This window comes from Pinus tabuliformis, chromosome 5_2, assembly GCF_031772625.1.
Source record: "Pinus tabuliformis cultivar Carrire ecotype Pingquan chromosome 5_2, CPIR1, whole genome shotgun sequence".
NCBI lineage: Eukaryota > Viridiplantae > Streptophyta > Pinopsida > Pinales > Pinaceae > Pinus > Pinus tabuliformis.
Genome location: NC_142306.1, coordinates 948,152,821 through 948,163,263, shown reverse-complemented (window position 1 = coordinate 948,163,263; position 10,443 = coordinate 948,152,821). Strand labels below are relative to the sequence as shown.

The 10,443-nt window shown below is 35.6% G+C and overlaps 1 protein-coding gene across 2 annotated transcripts; it reads left to right on the top strand.

The window, feature by feature from the left end:
• The first annotated feature begins 6,753 nt into the window (after positions 1 to 6,753).
• LOC149162398 (TMV resistance protein N-like) lies at positions 6,754 to 9,494 on the top strand. 2 transcript variants are annotated; one of them, XM_089437247.1, is made up of 4 exons: positions 6,754 to 7,580; positions 7,686 to 8,763; positions 8,883 to 9,203; positions 9,357 to 9,494. In XM_089437247.1, the coding sequence occupies exons 1-3, from the start codon at positions 7,042 to 7,044 to the stop codon at positions 9,189 to 9,191; spliced, it is 1,926 nt and encodes a 641-aa protein (XP_089293373.1). In that variant the 5' UTR covers positions 6,754 to 7,041; the 3' UTR covers positions 9,192 to 9,203; positions 9,357 to 9,494. The 2 variants fall into 2 exon arrangements, with proteins under 2 accessions (XP_089293373.1, XP_089293374.1); XM_089437248.1 differs by lacking the exon at positions 9,357 to 9,494 and having other exon boundaries at positions 7,686 to 8,649; positions 8,681 to 8,763; positions 8,883 to 9,020.
• The last annotated feature ends 949 nt before the right edge of the window (positions 9,495 to 10,443 follow it).

The following is a 10,443-nucleotide window of genomic DNA, read 5'->3' as shown; positions in this document are numbered from 1 at the left end:
CTGTCATGGTTCCATGGCATCATGGTGATCATGGGATGGGCTTATCCGCTAGCCTCCCACTATAGTCGCGCTCTGTTCTGGTGGGTAGATGTTATGGTATCCGAAGCCTTGGGCTGGGGCTAAGCCCAAGTCCTCGGCTCATGCTGCCTGCGGTCCCATGGCAGTAAGGTGACCGGGGGCTAGGGCTTAGCTCCAGACCCAGCCTCCAATACATTAACGCTTACCATTTAAATATAAATGCACCACTAGGTATATCAAGTAACACCTGCAACGTGATTGGAAAATCACTGCCATGCTAGTTTAGAGGTCTTGAGTTCGAATCTAGTCAGTAGAAATTTGGCGTTTAACCAAATTTTGTTGACCCCGGAGTGCTAGGTGGCAGCGCATGATTGGGCCATGCGGTATCCCACCATTGGCCGAAATAAAAACTCAACCACCAACCAAAACACAGCAGATTTGAACCAATATAAAGAGGCCACTTGGCAGCCTTCCATTGGCCCAAATTGTACAGTTAGCTTACACAGTCAACTTGCCCATTCAACGTACAGACTGCCCAGTGACCAGTCCTGCAACCAACCTGCAAATTCTTTTACCTGTTTGGGAAAATCATTAGAACGCGATATCGAGAGCATATAATATTGGTTTTGAGCGATCAATTTGCATTGGATTCAGGCCGTCAAAATCTAACACAACCAAAATTGGATTTAGGTCGTAGAAAAATTGGATTGACATAAACACAACCAAAAAGAAGCAAAATAATATGGTGTTTCATTACCTCCAAGAACAATTGTGCCCACAAAATCCAATGTAGTACCACTCATGATTCCCAAGACGACATTAGCTTTTTTGTGTGCATTGGGACTCATTCATTAGTGTTTTTTTTTTAATCATAGAAATTGTTAAGGTTAATCATTAAATAACTTCCATAACAATATCTTCTTTGGAAAACTCATAATGTTGATCCATGAATGTTAACTTATGTTACAATCACATATGGTGGGAATAAATAGTTCTCATGGAGTATTTTAAAGCTTAAGCATGCTTACATCGACAACCAAATAACCTTATGGAAAAATTCCTCTCTATTTTGTTTTGGTGCTTCTAAATTTGAGTGTTAACAAATTAAAGTATGCTACAACCTCTACAACAGAGCTAATACATTTCACTTAATTCAGGAAGAATTCAAGATACCAATATCTTGCCAATGATCATGTTCTATAATTTCTACTCTAAATAATCTTGAGATTTAAATGTTTGAATTGAACTTGCACTTGACTTTTTGTTCATAGTTTTTATAATTTATACTCTAAGTATACTTGAGATTGAATTGTTGAAATTGAACTTTCACTTGATCTCCCAAACTTTTAAGCAAAACCCTTTACTTGAACCTGTTTTTCCTTTTCCAATAGAGTGGTAAGGTTGAGTGTAGTGAATCTTGTTGCAATTGTTTCCCAAATTAGTTTTCTTTAACTTGTCATCATTTCGTATTAGAAAGAGACAAAGTCCTCATACCATAATTAAATGGTCATTTATGAGGTATGTGTAGGAGTTATCACTCTCAAATATTATTTTTCTTAAAATTTTCCCATCTCCCATCCTTATCAAGGGGATTGTTTTGAAAATTCATCTCTCAATCCCCCACATTATAGTGTTTCTGAAAAACAAGAGAACAATATGCTAGTAGAAGTTCATATATTTATAATGTGGTTCAAAGACCCCAAAGATTAGTGGTTGCTACATCCATGGAATATTTGTATTAGGTAGATCCATCCAAAGGGATCACCTCTAGTTGTCTCAACTAGTGAACTTCACCTTGAGAGTGTCGAGAGAATTAAACCCGTGACCTATCAGTAACAAAGGTGCTTTAACAACAATGGATCAACTTGAGGTAACCCTCAAGGCTAGTAGAAGTTCATAAATTATTTTGAATATTATACTGAATCAAGAAAGTTTATTTTAATGAGGATTTCAACTTAATTCTTGAAGAAAAATACATGGTATTTGTTTCTAACTAGATGCCTATAAAGCTACTCAATGTCCCTACGAATTATTTGTAATGACTAAAATGTATGATATTATTTTAGGTAAATAGAAAACTAGCTTTGTGAGGGGAAGATACTTGTTAGAGAATATAGTTAATTTGTGGGAAATTCGAGAGTGAGCTTCAAGAAAAAATAAAAAAATATATTAAGGATAGTGATGTATCATTTCCCCAACACAAATTCGTGTAATCTAATAAGAATTCGTAACGTATACAATTGCCAAATATATGCCACCAAGAGAGATGATTCCCCATGTTCTGTAGTATTCAAGACAATGAAATGAACTTGACTTTAAAGAACTCAAAATTGTGTTATGAGAAAAAATTTCAAGGCAAGAAATTAAGGGAAAGGTGTCTCAAGAAGATCTTTTGTAACTCAGGCAAGAGAATATGACATCGTATGTTACTCCAAACATAAATGTTTGTACTTAAGTATGAAAAATATCTAGCGACATAACCTTAAAAACTTCCCAAAATAAAATAAAGAAGGGAATCATAGCTGATCACATATATTACTTTTTCCAAACTTCAAAGTGCTTTTCCACTTCAATTACCTATCAATAAGTTCGGTAAAACTAGCTGTTTTTTTGGGTGGCGAGAGTAGTCTAGAAAATTCAAAGGTCATAATAATATTAATAAAAATAAGAATAATTTAAGCTTACAGAGTATTGGAGGCCCAATTGAGGTTTGAGATCCCCTTTTTGAGATGAAATAGGGGAACACTAGCTTTGTTTGATCACACTCATAACTTTGTGATATGCAAATGGCCTACCACTTGGCCTCTTTGTTAAAACTAGAAAAAACTAACAGTAACTAGCCTTACAACATCATACATATTACTTTTTATAGGGCTAAGCCACTTTAGGTAGTTATTCAGAGAAAATATAATCTTCCCACACTTTATCACACAAACTAAATTATGAACATTCAAGAGGCTTGTCCATGCCAACTAGTTGTTGATAAACGAATGGATGATAGATTGTTCACACTTATGTTTAAACCTTGAGTATTTATAAACTAAAACCCCAAATAGTTGTTAGAGGAAATGGAAAACAATATTTTGGCTTTTATCACATATTATTTAGTGAAACAAAGGGATCCTTCAACTAATGTTTGAGAAAAAAGTGAGAAATTGCGGGCTTTGTTCTCTTGAACACTCACAGAAATAGAGAGAAGATTTAGGATAAATGTGAGATGCATAGTATTCACATGATATACACATTAATACACATCTTCCCAACCATTGGTTTCCATCTTCCAAGGTTTCTTGGACTCCTATGACTATTGACCTTCACTTGAGGCTTTTCACTTTCTATTCAAGTGAGTGAGCTAGGAATAAATAATCGAAGATGATTATGTTTCCGACATATTCAATTGTAATTGGAGGTAGATGACATACAAAAGACCTTACCAATCAAACTAATAGTTAAAATGACACAAAATCTTGTTTATTGATCAAATGTATTACATTATGTAAGTACTAATGGATCTAACAACTCCAATTAGTTCTTTGTAAGAAAATAACAAAACAACATTTTTGGGTCACAAATATTAATTTTAAATTTGAAAAGACCTAGACATTCTAACTAGTTATGTATGAAAAATGTTAAAAGTAGAGACCTCATTTTCTTAACAATAGATAACACTATATTCGAAAGTAGTAGGGTTCAACCATCTCATCTAGCTCCAAAATTACTAGTTTAAGTTATATATAGTTGATTTTAATATTCCAAAGTCCTAACTAATTTCAAATAGCCATGAAAAACAACAAAATAGATACACAAACGTCATTCTTTGTGAAATTTAAAGGCATTGCTATTCCAACTAGTTGTCAAGAAGAAAATGAATGGTGATGACATTGCTGAGTCACATAGTTTCTAAAAGAATTTGAAAGGTTTCACAGTTCCAACAAATTGACAAAAATAGGTAAAATGAAAGCATTTATTATTAGCTCATTACTTGAACCGTGATGATGACCTACTTGTGCTATGTAGAGAGAATTTATGGTAAACAAGCTTCAAAAATGTTAAACACAAATGCATTGTGTTGATAAACAAATGAATATGAGACACTAAAATTGCACACAAGTGCTCTTTCGAATAAGGAGATGTCAAAATGACCTCAAGACAACTACAATGACAAATTCCGAGAATTTGAAGAGCTCTAACTGTGTGAATTTAGCTTGAGTTTGTCACTGAAACCCTTATATGCAGAGCATGGGGTAGTCCACCAACCAATTCACTCATCAAACCCAAAAACATTGTCATCACTCTATGCTCCAACAATAAGAGTTTGATTTTATCAACCAATCATATATCAAATAAATCCAACTAAATATTTGTAAAAAATGAAAAGTGCAGATAATTAATGTGAAATAATAGAAAATATGCAAAAATATTTTAGTAAAAAAATTAGTAACAATGAATTTTGCAAAAATAATAATGATAATTAATTTATTAAATTCCTTTATGTTCTTGAAAATTATACAATGTCATTTATTTTAGTTATAAATAAATTTAAAAACTCATAGTCTAACTAATAGATGAAATGACCATTTTCCAAATATTTTCAAGTCAATTTTGTTTAAAATTGAGATTTTTTTTAATCATAAATTTAAATTCTTTAACATGTAAATTTTGGATTTTTGATTTTTTTTTCCAAGTACTAAATCCATTTATTTATTTTAAAAAACATTTTAAACATTAAAAAATCAAATTACTGAAAATATTGTACTCTCACATTACCACTAAAAAACTATTTAATTTTTTAAATAAACTACCGCATTTTAAAAAATATAAATCCATAAAATCTATGAAAAGCGGTGAATTTAATAATGTGATCCGCCTCTAATGCTGGCCAAAGTGAGTAGTGAATTGGGAAATAAAAATGAACGGCAATACACGTCTTCACCACTATTACCGACAAATGCCTAAACATCACATCACACGGAAAGCGCCAAACGTAGAGTGATTATTTAGGAATATCATTAAGCCAAAATACGTTGAAAGCCATACTCCACGATGTGAGTGTGTGGCGGAATCCTTTAGGGTGGTCGTTTCGCATAACCCATCATATTGTTTTAGGGTGGTTGTGCCTCGTTAGGTGATGGTAGGCAACTAAAGGAAAAAACAATCTTAAGGTTTATTAATTTATAAATTTTCTGTGTGGTTTATTATTACTTTATTCTAATTTAATGAATAAGTTGTTGAACTAATCATTTTAATATTCACCAAAATAATGAGAATATATATCTTAGAAATTTTAAATTTATTTTGCAGGTCTAGTCATTTGTCATTTTTCGTTCAGTGTAAGTTACAGAATGTGAAAATTTTTAAAGTTATACACACATTAAAAACATTGGTCTAACAAAATAGCATCGAAAAAATAAAAAATGTAAGTTACTCAATGTTAAATTTTTTGAAGTTATATAACATGGAAGGGATTAAAAATGTAACCGGTTAATTAATTGATACTCAAAAGTGTTGTAGATTGAATTAAATTAAGAAATTAACCGAAAATGAGACTAAGCCATCAACATTATCAAGTGGTTAATAAAAACAGTTTCTTGTTACCAGTGCATGTGATCAAGGGCTGTTTTGCCTGCCATAGAATGGAGAGCATTCAATAAGGTTGCCAGCGTTGACTAAAACTTTCACTGGTGTCCTTCTCTTATTTGGTTCAACGTTGACTAAAATTGTCACGAGTTTCAAATCTAACTGGTCTATTCAGGATAACTCTCACCAGTTACCGATTATCTTAGATTTAAAAAAAAAAATTATCAAGAAGTGTCCCTTTCTTATTTGGTTCAAATTATATTGAATTATAAACTTATCTTTAATTTTACAAAAATTACACATTCACATCAGTATTTTTATTATTATGCAAAATCAAAACATATACATGTAAAAATAAAGGAAGAGTGGAGAACAATTACATTATTTAAAATTATGCAAAATCAAAACATATACATGTAAAAAGAAAGGAAGAGTGGAGAACAATTACACAGATAAAACAGAAGTAAAGAGCAATTGAAAAAAGGTGAACAACTAATTGCTTCCCTCTTTTATTTAAAATTATGCAAAATCACGTTTAAAAAAATAAAATATTACAGAAAAACAAAAGTAAAGAATAATTGAAAAAGGATGAACTAATTACTTAGAAGCAAAGAAAAATATCTAAATCATATGAGAAAAAAAAACCAGTCACGGATATGAAACAAATTCTGACAAAGATTCTACAAATCCTTAAATTTGACAAAGTGGTCTTTGGCCTCCTCTGTTTTAGCCAATTAAAAAAATAATTATTATAACTTAAATAATATTTAAGCATCTAAAACGGTTCAAAAAATAATTATTATAACTTGAATAATATTTAAGCATCAAAACCGGTTCAAAATTTTTTGTGAGAATCACTTTGGAGGTGGCTAAAAAAACCATGGAATTCCACAAAATAAATAGAAAAACATTCCACAGAAATCCACGCCTGGGTCCACCACCACCGACTCAACGGTAAAGCTTGACAACACATCATATCACAATGAATGTGCGAAACGTTGAGTGCTTACTTTGAAATACCATTTGGGAAAATATGTTGAAAGTCATGGCCCACGATGTGACTGGACTGGATGGTGTCGGTGGAGTATGGTCCCCAACAAAACGAAAGGGCGAAAGTAATTTGAGAAGCGTTTATTAGTTAATTTGGAATATCATACAACATAGGCGTATGAATAGCGTTTGTGTCATGGCAAAGTCTGCTTTCATCAAATGCGCATGATAGCTTGCAGTTTTCAGCGAATATATTCTACCACCAGGGCTTCGTTTGCTTATTGTTGTTTTCAGATCGTTTGGAGTCTTGAAACTGAAAGCATCTTTTTTAATATATAGCTGCTTTACTAAATCCGTATAGTCCCCTGCAGTGTTTAGTGAATCTATTCTACGGGCCTCCCTTCGTTTCTTAGTATTATTTTTTTCATCCCTGCAATTATCCAGTGTCCAATTCCAATGTTGCAGCGTACAGTCGCCCCTGCTCCTTCTAATGAGATGGCTTCTTCTGCCTCCACCTCTTATCCCTGCTACGATGTTTTTATCAATCATCGTGGCCCCGACTGTAAACACACCTTCGCCACTCGTCTCTACCGTCGGCTCCGTGACCAGGGATTGCAAGTCTTTCTCGACGACCAGGAATTGATAGAGGGATATAACATTACTTCTCAATTAGAAGCCGCCATTAGAGGAGCCTCAGTCCAGGTTGCCATATTCTCTCCTACTTATGCAAAATCAGAGTGGTGCCTTAATGAGCTAGTCCTCATGGTAAAATCGGGGTCTACCGTTCTTCCCGTGTTTTACGGCGTTGAGCCTCCTGTGCTCCGCTGGACGGTCAAAGGCGGAGCGTACGGTGAAGCTCTCCAGAACCTGCAGGAGAAGACAACACGCGACCCTCATACTGGTAAAGAAAAACCACGCTACGACTCAGAGACCATTCAAAGTTGGAGAGATGCGCTTTCTCATGTTGCGGGTATAAGCGGTTTCGTGATGCGAGGGTAAGCTGGATCTCCCCTGTCTCTTCAAAACATTTTAGTTTTCAAAACATTTTAGTGCTTGTCCTTTTTTTCGCTACTTATGTCGTTCTCTCAACTATTACTCAGGGATGATGAGTATGACCTCTTGGAGAAGGTCGTGGAAGGCGTTGTGAAGAAAGTTCCAAAAGTACCGTTGGATGTGGCAAAATATCCAACTGGGTTGGGTGAGAAATTGCAAGATTTTGAAAGGACGGTCCTATCGAAGCAGCAGGAGTTGAAGACCGTGGGGGCTAGGGTTGCAGCCATTGTGGGTGCAGGTGGGCTTGGTAAAACTACTCTGGCTAAACAATTCTTCAACCTCAAAAGATCACATTATAAAGAATCAGTCTTTTTATCTGATGTTAGAGAAACTGCAAGGACAAAGTCCTTAAATTATTTGCAGAGTAGGCTCATTCAGGAACTGAAACATAAGGATATCAAAATTGAGAATCCTGACCAGGGTATATGGGAACTTAAAAAACATCTCTCCTCTTGTCATGCACTTATAATTCTAGATGATGTAGATCACATAGACCAGATGGAAAAGCTTTCATCAATGAAGGATTCCCTTAGCCCGCAGAGCCTGATTTTGGTTACCTCTCGTGACTGGCATGTCCTCAGAATCTCAGGAGTCGAAGACGAATCAATTTATAATCTAGAGGGTCTGAGTAGACCAGACTCCAAAGAACTCTTCTGCTGCCACGCCTTCCATCACGGAGATCCACCTGAAGGGTTTGCAGATCTGGTAGATCGGTTTGTAACGGCGTGTGACGGATTGCCGTTATCTTTGAAAGTCTTTGGGGCGGCTGTTTATGGACGACAACAGTCTTACTGGGAAGAGTTCCTTGAAGAACTTCACAAGAGACTTCCTACTGAAATACAAAACAGACTCCGCATTAGTTACGAGTCACTCGAAGAAGAGGATCGGCAAATATTTTTAGATATTGTTTGTTTTTTCATAGGAGAGGAAATAGACACGGCAATAAGAATATGGGGTGTGGTCGGGCTTGAAAATCTAGAGAGCAAATGTCTACTGGAGCTGGACAGTGAGGAGAAGATAAAAATGCATGATCAAATTAGAGATATGGGGAGAATTATTGCCAAAGAAGAATCAATGCCGCGTCGACTTTCTCAAATTGATGATTTGTTGGCGCAAACTTCATCTGTGAGTGTTTCAACCATCCAATCCTCTCTCATCAGTTCCTAATCTTTAGTCTGCGCTATTTTATTCCAGAAAGATAGATCTGTGTAGTGGATAATGTGTAGTTTTTGATGAATGAATAGGTGGTAACCAAAGTCCGTGGAATTTCGATGGTTCCTCCCGTGCCACACTCTCTCCTGTTTTCAAGCCCATCCCATCTGAAAGACCCTAGGTGGAATCTGTTAAAAAAAATTCGTTATAATTGTATGAATTTGGAATTTGTTGCCACTGAAGGTGATTATTTAAAAGCTATATTAAGGAGAGCTCCGTCGGTACCTCTCAGATGGCTTCGCTGGTATCATTTTCCTGACTCTTCCTTGCCTTCTTGGGTTACAATGGAGAATTTAAGAGTTCTAGAAGTGGCAGGGAGCAGATTGGAAATTTTGTGGTAAGATAAGTCTCAGGTATGCAGATATGTGCGTGTATTCTTCTTTCACATTTCATTTCAATGAGTAACTACTATGTAGGTTCATTTCTCTTGGACATTTCCTTTCGTTTCAGTTTGTAGATGATAAGCCTCATAAATCTTTCTTATACTTGAAATGTGAACATTGCAGGCTCCTCTCCAGCTGCGAGAGCTAAATATATTTTCTCCTCTTTCAAGCTTTCCGAACTCCATAGGGCAGCTGACCCGCCTGGAAAAGATTTTTGTGGGTCAGGAAAGTCTGATCCTCCCACTCAAAAGCTTGCCGGAGGAATTTTGCAATCTGCACTCATTGAAATGCTTGACCCTGCAAAGGTGTTCAGAGATGGTGTCGCTTCCTGAGTCCTTTGGAAAGCTAATAAACCTTCAGCACATCAATTTGAATCGGGCTTCCAGTCTAATGACGCTTCCGAATTCTTTTGGAAATTTAACAAATCTCCGGCACTTCGAAATGTCAGGTGCTTCCAGTTGGGAGACGCTTCCGAATTCTTTTGGAAATTTAGCAAATCTTCAGCACTTCACTCTGTTAAATGCTTCCAGGTTCCAGACTCTTCCCAGTTCTTTCGCAAATTTAGGAAATCTCCAGCACTTCGAAATGTCGGGTGCTTCTAGTTGGGAGACGTTTCCGAGCTTTTTTGGAACTTTAACAAATCTCCGGCACTTCACTCTGTTAGATGCTTCTAGGTTGAAGCCGCTTCCGAATTCATTCGGAGATTTAATAAATCTCCAGCACTTCGAATTGTCAGATGTTTCCAGTTGGGAGATGCTTCCTAATTTTTTTGGAAATTTTACAAATCTCCAGCACTTCACTTTGTTAGATGCTTCTATGTTGGAGACGCTTCCAAATTCTTTTGAAAATTTAACAAATCTCCAGCATTTCGAATTGTCAGGTGTTTCCAGGTTGAAGACGCTTCCGGAGTCTTTTGAAAATTTAACAAATATTAACATCTATTTATCAGATCTTTCCAGTTTGCAGACGCTGCCTTTTGGAAATTTAACAAATGTCCACATAGATTTATCGGGTCTTTCCAATTTGAAGACACTTCTTTTTGGAAATTTAACAAATGTCAGCATCAACTTGGAGGGTGTTTCTAGTTTGGAGACGCTTCCAGTTATGAATTTTTTTGGAGATTTAACAAACGTTTCGATAAAGTTGTCAGGGGCTTCCAGTTTGGAGACGCTTCTGCTTCCGACTTTTTTTGGCAATTTAGCAGAGGTTG